General features: G+C 41.1%; 1 protein-coding gene across 1 annotated transcript in view; it reads right to left on the bottom strand.

Annotated features, from left to right (window-relative positions):
* Positions 1-17,278, bottom strand: part of myo18b (myosin XVIIIB) — a gene marked incomplete at its 5' end in the record, with an annotated part of 46,184 nt that overhangs the window by 18,029 nt on the left and 10,877 nt on the right. Inside the window, 14 exons of the mRNA XM_080046550.1 lie at positions 381-470; positions 4,814-4,957; positions 5,405-5,533; positions 6,335-6,400; positions 6,966-7,075; positions 8,171-8,321; positions 9,991-10,174; positions 10,850-10,997; positions 12,854-12,974; positions 13,672-13,752; positions 14,254-14,446; positions 14,735-14,825; positions 15,137-15,301; positions 16,059-16,203. Of these exons, the coding sequence (XP_079902676.1) occupies positions 381-470; positions 4,814-4,957; positions 5,405-5,533; positions 6,335-6,400; positions 6,966-7,075; positions 8,171-8,321; positions 9,991-10,174; positions 10,850-10,997; positions 12,854-12,974; positions 13,672-13,752; positions 14,254-14,446; positions 14,735-14,825; positions 15,137-15,301; positions 16,059-16,203 (1,818 nt within the window). The remainder of the gene's footprint in view (positions 1-380; positions 471-4,813; positions 4,958-5,404; positions 5,534-6,334; positions 6,401-6,965; positions 7,076-8,170; positions 8,322-9,990; positions 10,175-10,849; positions 10,998-12,853; positions 12,975-13,671; positions 13,753-14,253; positions 14,447-14,734; positions 14,826-15,136; positions 15,302-16,058; positions 16,204-17,278) is intronic.

The following is a 17,278-nucleotide window of genomic DNA, read 5'->3' as shown; positions in this document are numbered from 1 at the left end:
TACATAAAAAATAGGAAGATAGATGAGATAGAGAAATAGCAATAATACAGATGAGAGAGAGAGAGAGACAGAGAAAGAGAGAGAGAGAGAGAGAGGGAGGGAGAGAGAGAAGGGGACAGAGAGAGACAGAGAGAGAGGGAGGGAGAGAGAGAAGGGGACAGAGAGAGACAGAAAAGAGAGAGAGAGAAAGACAGAGAGACAGAAATAGAGAGAGAGAGAGAGACAGAGAGAGACGGACGGAGACAGAGTGAGAGAGACAGAGAGAGAGAGAAAGAGAGAGAGAGGGAGAGAGAGGGAGAGAGAGAGAGAGAAAGAAAGAGAGAGAGAGAGGGAGGGAGAGAGAGACAGTGTGTGTGTGTGTGTGTGTATGTTGTACTAACCTTGGTCTCCAGGATGTCTGCAGTCTGTCTCAGTTCGTTTCTCTCTTTCTCTGATTTCTCCAGACGACGTCTCAGAGCTGAAATCTCATCCTGACAAGAAGAAGAAAAACATATCTTAGATCATGTTTAAAAAGATCGTTACCATCATTTCCAAGAGTGTGTGTGTGTGTGTGTGTGTGTGTGTGTGTGTGTGTGTGTGTGTGTGTGTGTGTGTGTGTGTTTTGTCTGTGTGCGTTCATGTACAATCTAATCTTTAACTGTGATAACGTTCCAACTCGTGGTCAAAGAAAAGCCTCCTACAAGTCCTTTGAGTATTTTGTCTCACCACTCACATTAAACAAATATTATATTGTATTATATTATAGTATATTATATTGCATTGTATTGTATAGTATAGTATAGTATATTGTGTTGAATTGTATTATCCCTTAGGGCCCGTTGGTCCATTTTACGGACATTTCATTTTTCTTTTTTTGGATAATTTTGGCTGTGTTCATGCATATGGCATGAAAACTGGTAAGGAAGTGTATTTTTATATGATAATGTTATTTCCAGCTCAGCTCCTACAGTAAGGCTAAAATACACTGTATACAAACAAGAGTTACATTCAGACTGCTAAGGTCCATAAAACGTCCATTAACACCCATTCAAACACCATTTTTTCAACACACTGCCATTAAAGCATAATTGATGCATTTTTTTATATCTGGGTGTCAATCTGGGCTTCTACCTTGGAATTGATCATTTTTACTACTCTCCACCATGTTACGTCATTATGACCATATTTGGCATATGGAGAAAAAACAGGCTATTTCCACTAGATAGCACTGTCACAATCCCCCCTTCCTCTCCCTTTAGCTTTAACCCTGAGGAGTGTGTGTGTGTATGTGGGTGTGTGTGCACGTGTGTATGTGTGTGTGTGTGTGTGTGTGTGTGTGTGTGTGTGTGTGTGTGTGTGTGTGTGTGTATCCATGACCTATGACATTATGAGCAAAAGGCTAGTGGTTTTCAAGTGGCACTGTTTTCATTTACTCTGAATCCTCCTCCAGAGCTGGGATGTTTCCTCTGACTTTCAGTAGTGGAGAATTCAGTTGGCCCCACCAACACCCATACACAGAGATATACTCCTGCAGCCACTGGAATGGTACAGGGACCCACCTGTTACGCGTTAATGGAGGTTTCAGACACAGTGGTTGCGTTCCGAATCTCATACTCTTTCTTTTTTCTATTCTACATACTACATCCGACGATAAAAAGAATCTAGTTAGGATGCAGTAGGCATACTATTGGGACGTACTTTACTCTCTTATTTCATCATAACATTGCGCCTTGATCTTGCCTCTTGCTTTTATATCCGTCGCATCCCCGTTTGTTTTCATATGGAGGCTTCGTCGATGTTACGTCACTTCACGTGCGCACTGGATTGTGGGTCAGAATCGCCCAAATAGGATGCAGTTTTCAACACTAACAATCTTGGCCGCATGAAGTAGGACATCCGGGTACTTCTAACCATCCTAAATCTGGCCATAAGAATCGGGACATCCTAAATCTTTTTTCTACATACTATATAGTAGAAAGTATGCGATTCGGAACGCAACCATTGTCTGTGTCAGATTCCTATTACTCGCTATCAGAATCAGACTCCATCACTGTTTCCAAAGCTTCATGTACTTCTTGTGTAAAGGCTCCCTCCATATTGCCAGGTAAGAAATAACTAGTTCCACAGTTTGCTTTGTATAAACTCTGGTTTCAATGGCAGCTGTGTAAACAGCTCAACGACTTGTTATGTGTCTCTGACGGCTGCACCTTTGATGTGATTGAAGATGGCCCATGTTTTAACTTATTTGAAGCAGTGCACTGCACATGCTTGTGTGTATGGACCTCAGGTAGGTGTGTGTGCTGTGCATTTATACAAAGTCATCTTTAGAGGGATTTTGAACCTCTGCATGAAAAACTACACATGGAACAGAGTGAATGAAAACAGTGCCACTTGAAAACCGCTAGCCTTTTGCTCATAATGTCTAGGTCATGGACACACACACACACACACACACACACACACACACACACACACACACACACACACACACACACACACACACACACACACACACACACACACACACACACACACACACACACACACACACACACACACACACAGTCTCTCTCATACACACAACTTTATTTAGCCAATGATGTCCCTGTTACACTGTTCTTGGCCCGTTCACTGTTCACTGTTCACTTCTGGATAATAACAAAAAGAGTGGAAAATGTGCATGGACTGCAGGTGAGGTTCTTTTCCTAACACAAAAATTCAATTTATGATTAGTACTGATGTTGGTTTAAAATTCAAGCCTAAAAAAGTTGGAAAAATATCGATGTATAATATTTTTTATAGCTACCTTTTTCAAAAGTCCATTTTACGTACCTTAGCGGTATGAGTGTCAGTTTATTACACTGTACAAAAAATAATAATGCCTGTGTTGCTGCTCAGCATTGACATATCCCAGGCCTAATAATTCAATACAAAAAAAATTAGTTTGCATGTAGTATATTGAAAATAATAAACATTTTCAGTTTTTTCCTCCAAAATACGATGTCATCATGACCAAAACCTGGCAATTAAAGGGTTAACATCTTTTAAAATTCATGACTATTTTATATTAATAGTTTGGGCAGATGTAGGGGAAAAGAATTGGCAAAAAAAAGTTAAAAAAAAGATTGTATAACATTTTTTATAGCTACCTCAATGAAATGTCCATTTTACGGACCTTAGCGGTACGAGTGTGAGTATTTGACACTGCACAAAAAATAATAATGCCTGAAAATCAGTTTTGCTGCTCATCATTGACACATCACAGGCCTAATAATTCAACACAAAAAAAATTAGTTTGCATGTAGTATATTGAAAATATTTCAGTTTTTCAGTTTTTTTCATCTAAAATACGATGGCATCATGACCAAAACCTGGCATTTAAAGGGTTAACATCTTTTAAAATTCATGAATATTTTATATTAATAGTTAGGGCAGATGTAGGGGAAAAGAATTGGCAAAAAAAAAGTAGAAAAAAATTAATGTATAATATTTTTTATAGCTACCTCAAGGAAATGTCCATTTTACGGACCTTAGCGGTACGAGTGTGAGTATTTGACACTGCACAAAAAATAATAATGCCTGAAAATCAGTTTTGCTGCTCATCATTGACACATCACAGGCCTAATAATTCAACACAAAAAAAATTAGTTTGCATGTAGTATATTGAAAATATTTCAGTTTTTCAGTTTTTTTCATCTAAAATACGATGGCATCATGACCAAAACCTGGCAATTAAAGGGTTAACATCTTTTAAAATTCATGAATATTTTATATTAATAGTTAGGGCAGATGTAGGGGAAAAGAATTGGCAAAAAAAAAGTAGAAAAAAATTAATGTATAATATTTTTTATAGCTACCTCAATGACATGTCCATTTTACGGACCTTAGCGGTACGAGTGTGAGTATTTGACACTGCACAAAAAATAATAATGCCTGAAAATCAGTTTTGCTGCTCATCATCGACACATCACAGGCCTAATAATTCAACACAAAAAAAATTAGTTTGCATGTAGTATATTGAAAATATTTCAGTTTTTCAGTTTTTTTCATCTAAAATACGATGGCATCATGACCAAAACCTGGCATTTAAAGGGTTAACATCTTTTAAAATTCATGACTATTTTATATTAATAGTTAGGGCAGATGTAGGGGAAAAGAATTGGCAAAAAAAAAGTAGAAAAAAAATAATGTATAATATTTTTTATAGCTACCTCAATGAAATGTCCATTTTACGGACCTTAGCGGTACGAGTGTGCCTAATATTATAACAGGCCCTAAGGGTTAAATTGTATTGATTGTATTATGTTGTATTGTATTGTGTTATGTTATGTTATATTTTATTTTTGTGATACATTGTATATTTTATAGCAGTATGTAAAGAGGGTGATAAGGCATAATAAGCCTCGGCTTCGTCCTATACCCTTTTTCGGCCATTGATGCTTTTAAGGAAAGTTGTTTATCTTCTTTGTGTTGTGTCTTGTGGTCATGGACCGAAAATAAAAACATTTACTACTACTACTACTAAACTACAAACTGAAGACACAATTACGCATTGAATTTTTTTATTCTGAATTTGTGAACATTTAATAGGAAAGGTTTTATTAAATTAGTTTTTTGTTTGTGCGGTGCATGTGCGTGTGTGGTGTGTGTGTGTGTGTGTGTGTGCGTGTGTGTGAGTGTGTGTGTGTGTGTGTGTGTGTGTGTGTGTGTGTGTGTGTGTGTGTGTGTGTGTGTGTGTGTGTGTGTGGGTGTGTGCGTGCCTGTGTGTGTGTGTGTGTGTGTGTGTGTGTGTGTGTGTGTGTGGGTGTGCATGTGTGTGTGTGTGTGTCTTTACCTCTTTAGCGTGGAGTCTTTCATTGTCCATATTGACGTCCAGAAGAGGCCGGACTTTACAGAAGAGTTTCCACCAGCTCCACTTAGCAACCAGCCGCAGAGCACGCAGGTTATTCTGGAGACAGCGCACGGCCATCTGCTGAACCTACACACACACACACACACACACACACACACACACACACACAGAGTATTAAAGTTACAGTTTGTAATTTTTTCATATAAATGAATGTGAGTTACATTCAAGCCGTCGCAAAACAAGTTGACATAAAGTTGATTAAGCCTATTATCAGCTCCACAAAACTCTCTCTGTATTTCTCAGTATGGCAGCGTTTACAAACTGGTGCCCCCCCACCCCCACACTGACACTGGTGCAGGAGCTCAGAAAAATCCCAAGAAGAGCCCAAGAAATGTTTCAGTTGTTGATTCTACTGCTACGAAAAAACCTGGACTTACAGCAGAAGGTATAAGATCCATGTGCCATCAATGAAGGCTTTACCTCATGTAGATGCACCGACTAGTGTTGTTGTAATTACTCAGAAGTTACACACTATAGCTTTAAATTATAACCCTATTACACAGACACACTCACCTTGAGTTTTCTGTACTTCTGTCTGGCCAGGTGACCCAGACCTGAGGCCTGTAGATTGACCAACCAGCCAGTGACCTGTTGATCCCTCTGCTGCTCTAAGGACCGCAGCACACCACGCTTCATAAAGACCTGAGAGAGAGAGAGAGAGAGAGAGAGAGGGAGACAGAGAGAGAGAGAGACAGAGAGAGAGACAGAGAGAGGGAGACAGAGAGAGAGAGAGAGAGACAAGGAGAGAGAGAGAGAGACAGAGAGACAGGGAGAGAGAGAGAGACAGACAGACAGACATACAGACAGACAGGCAGACAGACAGGGAGAGAGAGAGAGACAGACAGGGAGAGAGAGACAGAGACAGAGAGACGGCAGACAGACAGACAGACAGACAGACAGACAGACAGACAGACAGACAGACAGACAGACAGACAGACAGACAGACAGACAGACAGACAGACAGACAGACAGGGAGAGAGAGAGACAGGGAGAGAGAGACAGACATACAGACAGACAGACAGACACAGCAGGAAAGAAGAATCACATTAACACTGACGGTAAGAAAGTGAGGTGTATTGAGCTAAAATTTCAGCAAGGTTACGATTTCGGACACTATCAAAGGGGTGTCCGAAATCATTGGGATATAATACAGATACACGTCAGAAGGATATAAACATGTTTAGGTTATATTGACCTGAGAATATATGTATGAGGGAAACAAAATGAACTTTTTCTAAATATTGATGGGGGGCATATCCCCTGCATTGCCCCCGAAATCTACGCATATGCCCATGACCAATAAACAAATCAGCTGGATTCACTTTGTGCTTTGCGTTATTTGACAAGGCAAGGCAAGTTTATTTATATAGTACCATTGAGACACACGGTTATTCAAAGTGCTTTACTGGGGCATAGAAATAGGAGTTTTAACATGTCACTTACCCTGCTGGCTCCCACCATGATGCTCTTTTTATCCATATCTAGATCCACCAACAACTCCTCTACCGCCTGAAATACACAAAGAGAAGAAGAAAAATGGCTTTATTACCGTAATACCTATATAAGGGCTGAGCTCCAATTCCCATACTTCCCTGCTATTTAGTATGGTTGGAAAAAACTTAGGATGTCCCAATACATGATGCTGAAAAAATACACAGATTTTCGATCTGATTTTGATTTCAGCTGTAGTGTGTAGAATAGTAAAAAAAGAAAGAGGAGCAGATTTGGAACGCAGACACACACACACACACACACACACACACACACACACACACACACACACACACACACACACACACACACACACACACACACACAGACTTGGAACGCAGGGAAGTTGTTTGTCTAATATTGTGATGTGAGAGAGAGACAGAGAGAGAGAGAGAGACAGAGAGAGAGAGACAGAGAGAGAGAGAGAGAGAGAGAGAGAGAGAGAGGGAGAGAGAGAGACAGAGAGAGAGAGAGACAGGGAGAGAGAGAGACAGAGAGAGAGACAGGGAGAGAGAGAGAGAGAGACAGAGAGAGAGAGAGACAGGCAGACAGACAGGGAGAGAGAGAGAGAGAGAAACCGTACCTTTCTCTCGTCGTGGTTGACGAACATTGAGGCGTATCGTTTCATGATGGGCGGAGACAAACCCTGGAAGTGACATCGGAAGTCACTCAGGGTCATGTGCTCCGGGTAACCTGACAGACAGACAGGGAGGGAGAGAGAGACAGGGAGACAGGGAGGGAGGGAGAGAGACAGGGAAGGAGAGAGACAGGGAGAGAGAGAGAGAGACAGGGAGGGAGAGAGAGAGACAGGGAGGGAGGGAGAGAGACAGACAGGGAGGGAGAGAGAGAGACAGACAGGGAGGGAGAGAGACAGACAGGGAGAGAGACAGACAGACAGGGAGGGAGAGAGAGAGAGAGACAGGGAGGGAGGGAGAGAGACGGGGAGGGAGAGAGAGAGAGACAGGGAGGGAGGGAGAGAGACAGGGAGGGAGGGAGGGAGACAGACAGGGAGGGAGGGAGAGAGACAGACAGGGAGAGGGACAGACAGACAGACAGACAGACAGACAGACAGACAGGGAGAGAGACAGGGAGAGAGACAGACACACACACAGACAGACAGACATTCACAAGTTAAGCCCAAATGTATTTCTTCTAAATGCAAACACACACGTATGCAGTAGGATTCAAGTTTTATTCAAGTGTGTGGATGAAAACACGAATATCAGAGACTTGAATGAAGTACTTAAAATTGTACTTAAAGCTATAATGAGTAACTTTTTCATATGAATGAATGTTGGTTATATTCAAGCGCTATATCCAAATGAGTCGATTAACAAAGTTGATTAAGCCTATTATCAGCTCCACAAAACTCTCTCTGTATTTCTCAGTATGGCAGCGTTTACAAACTGGTGTCGCCCCCCCACCCCCCCCTCCCCACCCCTGACACTGGTGCAGGAGCTCAGAAAAATCCCCAAGAAGAGCCCAAGAAATGTTTCAGTTGTTGATTCTACTGCTAAGAAAAAAACCTGGACGTACAGCAGAAGGTATAAAATCCATGTGCCATCACTGAAGGCTTTACCTCATGTAGATGGCGATGCACGGACAGTGTTGTTGTAATTACTCAGAATTCCTCATGGGGGGGGGGGCGACAGAATTTACGCACTATAACTTTAAAGAAAAATTCAAAATGTTCCCCTGTGTATCTCAGTGTGTGTGTGTGTGTGTGTGTGTGTGTGTGTGTGTGTGTGTGTGTGTGTGTGTGTGTGTGTGTGTGTGTGTGTGTATTACCTGTGCGGTGCAGCTGCAGGGCTGATAGTATCTGTGTAGAATGCAGTTGGACTCTGAGCGCGGCGACGTCAAAGTTTCCGCCCTCGTTCTTTGCGTTGACACACTGAAGAAACACGGGCCGGGCTCGACGAATCAGGTTCACCAGAGCGTCCTATTGGTTAGTGGGAGCAGAGAGACAGGAAGTGAATTTTACTGATCAATCAGTCACTCAATCAACCTTTATTTATACTTGAACAACACTTTGGTTTCCTTCATTTGCAGTGACGAGGAGTTTAGAAGTACAAACGTAGAATAAAATATAAATAAATTATATGGATAAAAGATTAATCCAATCCAATCCAATCCAACTTTATTTATAAAGCGCTTTCATCAAACCAGAGCAGAGACAAAGTGCTGTACAGGCCTAAAATAAGGTACAATAAAAATAGATAAAAAAATGAATAAAGCTAAGGTAAAAATAATATCTAAAATAACAAAAATAAGGTACAATAACATAACATCAAAAGTCTCACACTGGGTCAAAAGCCAGCGAGTAAAAATGGGTCTTGAGGTGTTTTTTTAAAAGTTGTGATTGAAGGGGCCTGTCTGATTAACAACTAGTAAAGTACATGTGGTGCAATTTGCTGAGTGATTTCTATTCCCAGTAGGGGCACAATACCTGACATACAAAGTAAATTAATTATTTGTCAAGTTTTTTAAAGCTGCAGTGTGTAGAATTTTGGGTTTTATTTCCTAGCAGATTTTGTAGAAAGTAATTATAATATCCATAAGTACATTTCATTTGGTGCATAATAGCTGAAAAAAATGCTTTGAATTATTTATTTTTCCCTTAGAAAGGGTTTCATATATGTCCATATTTCTGTATATTTTGGACCAAGGCCTAGTGCCGCCATCTTGAAAGTGTCATAGTTGGAATGTCATCAGGTGTATTGTTTAGAATTTAGAATTGTTCTTGTCCTTGAAGGCCACTGTAGCTTCTGTTATTATTCTAAAGGGTTGGGGTTACCCAGGGAGCGTTGCATAGAACTTTGTAGAACTTTCTTGATGATGTCATAATACACACTGCACCTTTAAATAGTAGCAGCATAGTTAATTAAATAGAGAACATTTGAAGGTTTTTCTCAGAATATTACGGTTTGCTTTAACATGTCACTATTGAGTCAGAGGAACAAGAAACATTTAAAAGTTCCTCATGGAAGCTTTTCGACTTATACATAGAATTTAAACAAGAGTTTAAATTAGAAAAATATCTGTTGTATGAAAATCAAAAGTCCAGACAGGCTGTATGCAATTTTAGAACCACTAACACCCGAATACCTAAAGTCACAGGAAGATACAAAGGGCTGGAAAGAAATCAAAGAATATGCAACCTCTGTGATTCTAATTGTGTTGGAGATGAATACCATGTACTTTTTGAGTGTGAAAATGTGGACGTAATGTATTATAGAAAAAAGTACCTGCCAAATTATTATGTTTATTTTCCATCCATGACCAAACTGATTTCGCTTTTGAGGGCAAGTAGGCCAGGGGTTATTGTTAAAACAGGTGCCTTTTTGAGAAATGTTTTGCCATTGTTTAAATGATGTTTTTGTTTTGTTTTTCCTTGCCGTGCACCATTGTTTTGTTTTGTAATGATTTCAGTTGAATTGTGTGCTCCATGCCATGTGCTATGGCCGTGAGCCGTAATAAATAAATAAATGAAAAAAAAATGTTGCACTTGTTTCGTGACATGCCAGTTTACAGAGCCTAAGCCGTGTATTTACACTGGATCATAATAAAACGACTGCTCTCAAAAGCAGTATTTTTTTCCCCCCACTCACCGCCTGGAGTTTGACGGTGATGCACTGGGAGTGTCTGCGTAGGGCGGCCATTCCTCCACTGAAGGTCTTCCTCACGGTTCCATTCCTCTGCAGAGACCTCTGACTGCCTCCCTCCAGTCCACCCAGCCCGCGACACATGGCAGGCAGGGACACACGGGGCAAGAACAGGGCCTTCACCTCACAACTGGACAGGGGCGAAATAATAATAAGTGTGTATGTGTGTGTGTATGTGTGTATGTATGTGTGTATGTGTGTGTGTGTGTGTGTGTGTGTGTGTGTGTGTGTGTGTGTGTGTGTGTGTGTGTGTGTGTGTGTGTGTGTGAGTGAGTGAGACAGGAGGGGGAGAAAGATTCCAGATTAAAAAGCGTTATTTAAGTGAAGTTTTCTTTATTTTTCTGATTTTTTTTTATTAATTTTTTTTTAGGAACGCATACAAACACACAACTGAAAGAGGGAACACACAAACAAAAGACAACATAAAATAAACAACTAACATCGTTTAAACTAAAGGTAAATGTTAAGCAACAAATAAAAAGTCAAAAAGGTGTCATGAAGGTAGAAAGATTCAAAAGTTCCTCGTAGCTACTTTAAATGAATGTTATAAACACAGACACACATGGTTAAATAAATGATATAAACTAACACTTAAGTGGTTAATAGATGTTATACACTCACACTCACATCGTTAAATACAGGTTATACACAGACTCACATTTTCAATATTCATATTATATTATACACACACACACACACAGACACACACACACACACACACACACACACACACACACACACACACACACACACACACACACACACACACACACACACAGACACACACACACACACAGACTCTTACATGGTGGAGTTGTGCAGCAGTCCGATGGCGTTGAGAGCAGAGAGGTTGGTCTGGATCAGACTGAACCAGCCGGTGAGGTCATACCTTACCGGGTCACAGCCCATCACATGGTTCACCTCACACTGCAGGGGCTGCTCACACTGACGCACTGCAGGGGGGGGCATAGCATGAGAGGGTGTGTCTGTCTGTCTGTCTGTCTGTCTGTCTGTCTGTCTGTCTGTCTGTCTGTCTGTCTGTCTGTCTGTCTGTCTGTCTGTCTGTCTGTCTGTCTGTCTGTCTGTCTGTCTGTCTGTCTGTCTGTCTGTCTGTCTGTCTGTCTGTCTGTCTGTCTGTCTGTGTGTGTGTGTGTGTGTGTGTGTGTGTGTGTGTGTGTGTGTGTGTGTGTGTGTGTGTGTGTGTGTGTGTGTGTGTGTGTGTATGTGTGAGTGTCTGTCTGTCTGTCTGTCTGTCTGTCTGTCTGTGTGTGTGTGTGTGTGTGTGTGTGTGTGTGTGCGTGCGTGCGTGCGTGCGTGCGTGCGTGTGTGTGTATCATAGCGGACCGGGTCACATCCCAAGACATGGTTCACCTCACACTGACGCACTGCAGGGGGGGGGGTACAGGGGCATGACAGGGTGTGTGTCTGTCTGTCTGTCTATGTGGGGGTGTGTGTGTGTGTGTGTGTGTGTGTGTGTGTGTGTGTGTGTGTGTGTGTGTGTGTGTGAGTGTGTGTGTGTGTGTATTACAGCGGACCGGGTCACATCCCAAGACATGGTTCACCTCACACTGACGTACTGCAGGAGGGGGGGGGGCATGGGTATGAGAGGGTGTGTGTGTGTGTGTGTGTGTGTGTGTGTGTGTCTGTGTGTGTGTGTGTGTGTGTCTGTGTGTGTGTGTCTGTGTGTGTGTGTCTGTGTGTGTGTCTGTCTGTCTGTCTGTCTGTCTGTCTGTCTGTCTGTCTGTCTGTGTGTGTGTGTGTGTGTGTGTGTGTGTGTGTGTGTGTGTGTGTGTGTGTGTGTGTGTCATAGCGGACTGGGTGACAGCCCATCAAGACAATGGGAGGGTCTCATTAGGGCTGGCCCAAGTAGTTTAAAATATCCGTTAAGTATTTGTTCATTGGATTGGCGCAATACAGTATTCGCATAAAAAAAATAAAACAATTTGAAAAAGTAGCTCAAACCAAAATACATTTTGTTAGCAATTTCTATTATAGTCTCCCCTATTTTCTCCACGGGACAACCACGGTTATCTGCTAAAATATTGCAAAACTCAAAATGATTAAATTGACCAAAAAATGACATGAAACATTTTCATACTAATGGAAATTACCAAAGGAAAACTGTAAGGCAAGGCAAGGCAAGGCAAGGCAAGGCAAGGCAAGGCAAGGCAAGGCAAGGCAAGGCAAGGCAAGTTTATTCATATAGCACAATTCAGACACAAGGCCACTCAAAGTGCTTTACAGGGGCAAGATTAACATACATAAAACACATTAGAAGACATTTAAAAGCGAATAAAAGAAGCAAATAAAATAAAAATTGCAGGTTAAAATGGAAACAAAAAAGTCTTCAGACTCGATTTAAAAGAACTGAGAGTTGCAGCAGACCTCAAGTTTTCTGGGAGTTTGTTCCAGATTTTTGGTGCATAATAACTAAAAGCTGCTTCTCCTCGTTTAGTCCTAACTCTAGGGACTGTAAGTAGACCTGTCCCAGACGACCTAAGGGCTCTGGACGGTTCATAACGTATCAGCATATCAGTAATGTATTTTGGCCCTAAACCATTTAGTGCTTTATAAACCAACATCAGTATTTTGAAATCAATTCTTTGAGTGACTGGAAGCCAGTGTAAAGACCTCAGAACTGGGGTAATGTGATCTACTTTTTTTTTCTGTAGATAGACAGGCCTGGAGCAGGATGTGTGGTCCCGGCCTAACTACTTCATGCTCAACATTGGGATTTTGTTTTCAATGTTGTGAACCAAAGAGTATTCAAAGCATGTTTAGTAGATGTTGGTAAGTGATATTTTCTTACCGGTGTTGCTGAAGTACTGGCAGACCCTCTCCAGAGCGCTGTTCTCAGTGGAGGCTGGAGTCACCATCTCCTCATCCAGCACCCACAACAAACCTCTGGGGTCTACGTCTGCTGCACGCACCTGTAACACACACACACACGATATATATTGTTATGTATTAAAATCATAAATTAACAATAATAAACAAGTTACATTCAAGCCATTCCCAAAGCGAGTTGACTCAAAGTTGATTAAGCCTATTATCAGCTCCACAAAACTCTCTCTGTATTTCTCAGTATGGATTATCAGCTCCACAAAACTCTCTCTGTATTTCTCAGTATGGATTATCAGATCCACAAAACTCTCTCTGTATTTCTCAGTATGGCAGCGTTTACAAACTTTTTTTTTTCTTAGTCGAAGTGCAGTCTGAAGAGATGTGTTTTAAGGCTGCGGCGGAATATTATTATTATTTTTATTTTTATTTTTTAACCTTTATTTCTACAGGTAAATCCCATTGAGACCGAAGACTCTTTTTCAAGGGAGACCTGTTTTCCTTTCCCACGTTACCATTCACACACACATTCATACACTGATAGCAGCAGGCTAACTATCGACATTCACACGAGGCAAGGTGGGTGAAGTGTCTTGCCCAAGGACACAACAACCATGACTCAGGTGGCAGGGCGGGGATCGAACCTCCAACCCTTTGATCATCGGCCGACCCGCTCTACCAACTGAGCCACAGTCGCCCCCGCAACTATATAATAATATAATATGTGTAAACTATCAGCTGATCTGATGTTAATGGAAAGCTGTATAGTTGGTGTTGTGTGTTTACCTGTGGAGGAGGCTGGTCGATGGCAGACACCACCTCAGCTGGACTGTTCTCTGGACTCTCTAGATCAACGGGGACACCCTCCTGGAACACACAACACACTTGTACATTACATTTTATCCCTCCATGACATTTAAAATTAAATTAAAATTAATTGTGGAACTAGTTGAAAAGCACAAGTACGGTACACAATAAAGTTTGATTTTTAGCGTGTCAAATTGATCTTCGTTATTTTTGTGATTTTTGAAAAAATAAATTAAAAAAGTATTTTGCCATTTGTAACGACGTGTCTTTACAATTTTCACAGGAATGTGTGTGTGTGTGTGTGTGTGTGTGTGTGTGTGTGTGTGTGTGTGTGTGTGTGTGTGTGTGTGTGTGTGTGTGTCTGTCTGTCTGTCTGTCTGTCTGTCTGTCTGTCTGTCCAGTGTGTGGGTGTGTGTGTTAGGTACCTGTGTGTATCTGTCCATGGTGTGTGTGAATGTGTGTGTGTGTGTGTGTGTGTGTGTGTTCGTTACCTGTGTGTATCTGTCCATAATGTGTGTGAATGTGTGTGTGTGTGTGTGTGTGTGTGTGTGTGTTCGTTACCTGTGTGTATCTGTCCATGGTGTGTGTGAATGTGTGTGTGTGGTAGTGTTCCAGGAGCCTCTCTTGTAGATAGTTGTGACAGAGCTCAGACCAGCCGGCCGCTCGCTCCTCGGCCGAGTGTCTGGGGTTCCTCATCCCCGGTGTGTCCACTACCATGACGGAGGCTAGAGACAGCTGCTGGCTGCTAAGGGCCCTACACACAATACCACAGGAGAAGAAGAAGGAATAATTAGGTTTATAGGTGTGTGTGTGTGTGTGGGAGGGGGTTTGGGGGAGTGAGTGAGTGAGTGAGTGAGTGAGTGAGTGAGTGAGTGAGTGAGTGAGTGAGTGAGTGAGTGAGTGAGTGAGTGAGTGAGTGAGTGAGTGAGTGAGTGAGTGAGTGAGTGAGTGAGTGAGTGAGTGAGTGAGTGAGTGAGTGAGTGAGTGAGTGAGTGTGTGTGTGTGTGTGTGTGTGTGTGTGTGTGTGTGTGTGTGTGTGTACCTGTTGATAAGTGAGACTATAGCAGTGAAGAGTTCTTCATAGAGTCCAGAGGCCATTCCATCAACACACTGAGCGGATGTCATCCTGGGACCTAAACAGACACACAGAGGCACAAGAATGAACCAATACATTCCTTTAAAGCTACAGTGCGTAACATTTTGACATAGATGAATTTCGGTGACATTCAAAAATAAAAAAAAAGGCCTGTCGCGAAGTGAGAACTGGACAAAATGTCCTCACTTTCCGAAAATGTCCACACACACACCTACACAAAAGCTTTAATTTGGTCTTTACAAAGATGCCAGTACAAGTACACACACACACACACACACACACACACACACACACACACACACACACACACACACACACACACACCCACACACACACAGTATATCTTACCCTCCTCTGCCTCAGGGTTCCTCTCTCTGCTGCCCCCGGTGGCTTTCTGTAGTAACTGTCTCAGATGGTGTTTGAAGACGGCGGTCTGGAACTCCTCTGACTCACAGCCCAGCACGCTGCTCGCCACCTGAGCGCTGTCGAAGCTCACAAACTGTCTACGGCCCACTGCAGCCAATCAGAGGAACAGATTGCCATTTAAAATAAGATCTGCAGCCACAAACTGATCAGTTTGAGTCCTTGTTAAAAACCCACTTGTTTTCCTCTGCTTTTATCTCTAGTTGAGAGCGTTCTATCCCAGCAGCAGTGTCTACTAGAACTTTTGCAATTTTTTTGGTGTTTTAATTTCATTTTAAATGTAGCCTTTTCGTGTCTTTATGATGTTTTGGATGTAATGTAGCTCACTTATTTTACTGTACATTACTTTGGTCCGCCTCGGCTGCTAGAAATAAAGTTGACTTGAGTGGAAATACCATAGAAGAAGTAGTCAGTGCTTTAAAAAAAAAAAAAAAAAAATTATATGACTGGTCAATTTTGAGATTTTTGTCTATTTTGCTTCCATAACATGTCTTCTTTCATACTAGTATAAATCAAAAGGTCCAACATGTACATTCAGGTGTTTATTTGACTAAACCTTGTCTGTTTGCGTCTGTATATTTCTCCTATACAACCATCTTTAACGGGACATTATCTCAACATTAGTTTTTTCTCAATACTCTGAACCAAAAATCTCAACTTCTAAAGCACTTCCATCTACTAAACTAAACTTCCCATAATCATTCTCAGCACTATTCTGAAGGTTATTACAGAAGGATTTGTTCATATGTTGTTCACTGTCTGATTTATGAGACATTTTCTTCTTAAAAACATGCAGAAAATGCGTAAAAGTGTGTGTGTGTAATGCTATTGAATGAGTGTGTGTTACCTTTACATGCGCCTGCAGCCCCCAGATGGTAGATAGAAGCCAGTACGTGCCAAATGGCTTTCTGTTCGCTCAGAGTGAAACCAAGAGTCTCCATGGCAATAAGAAGCTTGGTGAAGGCAACTGAGGCCCGCTGCTTCTCCTCAACCTGATGGAAAGATAGATAGATAGATAGATAGATAGATAGATAGATAGATAGATAGATAGATAGATAGATAGATAGATAGATAGATAGATAGATAGATAGATAGATAGATAGATAGATAGATAGATAGATAGATAGATAGATAGATAGATAGATAGATAGATAGATAGATAGATAGATAGATAGATAGATAGATAGATAGATAGATAGATAGATAGATAGATAGATAGATAGATAGATAGATAGAGATGGATGGACGGACGGACGGACGGACGGACGGACGGACGGACGGACGGACGGACAGACAGACAGACAGACAGACAGACAGACAGACAGACAGACAGACAGACAGACAGACAGACAGACAGACAGATAGATAGATAGATAGATAGATAGATAGATAGATAGATAGATAGATAGATAGATAGATAGATAGATAGATAGATAGATAGATAGATAGATAGATAGATAGATAGATAGATAGATAGATAGATAGATAGATAGATAGATAGATAGATAGATAGATAGATAGATAGATAGATAGAAATCAGAAATCAGCCACTTCATGGAAAAAACAACTGAGTCACAGACTGAGAAAAACTCTCTTCTTTCTATCTTTACTCCCACTTAGAATTTCAAACAATAACAAGTTGTGCCAATAATTCTCTTTCATAAAGAAAACAAATTAATTATTAAGTTATTTGTTTATTTTTGTTTATTTTAAATTTTTTTGTGAAATCATTTGAACATATTATGTCCCTATCCTCTTACTGTACCTTGGTGGGGTATAAGGTAGTATTAGGGTATTCTATATTGTTACTGTACCTTAGTGAGGCAGTATTAGGGTATTCTCATGTCCCTATCCTACTGTACCTCAGGAGGGTATAACCTAGTATAGGGTATTCTATATTCTTACTGTACCTTAGTGGGGTATAAGGTAGTATGGGGTATTCTTATGACTCATATTGTACCTATCCTATCCTATCCTGTACTCTTACTGTACCTTAGTGGAGTATAACACAGTATGGGGTATTCTTATGAGTCTTACTGTACCTTAGTGGAGTATAACGCAGTATGG

The sequence above is a fragment of the Ammodytes marinus genome, assembly GCF_949987685.1.
Source record: "Ammodytes marinus genome assembly, chromosome: 18".
NCBI classification, from domain to species: domain Eukaryota; kingdom Metazoa; phylum Chordata; class Actinopteri; order Uranoscopiformes; family Ammodytidae; genus Ammodytes; species Ammodytes marinus.
This window is presented reverse-complemented; position numbering and strand designations above follow the sequence as displayed.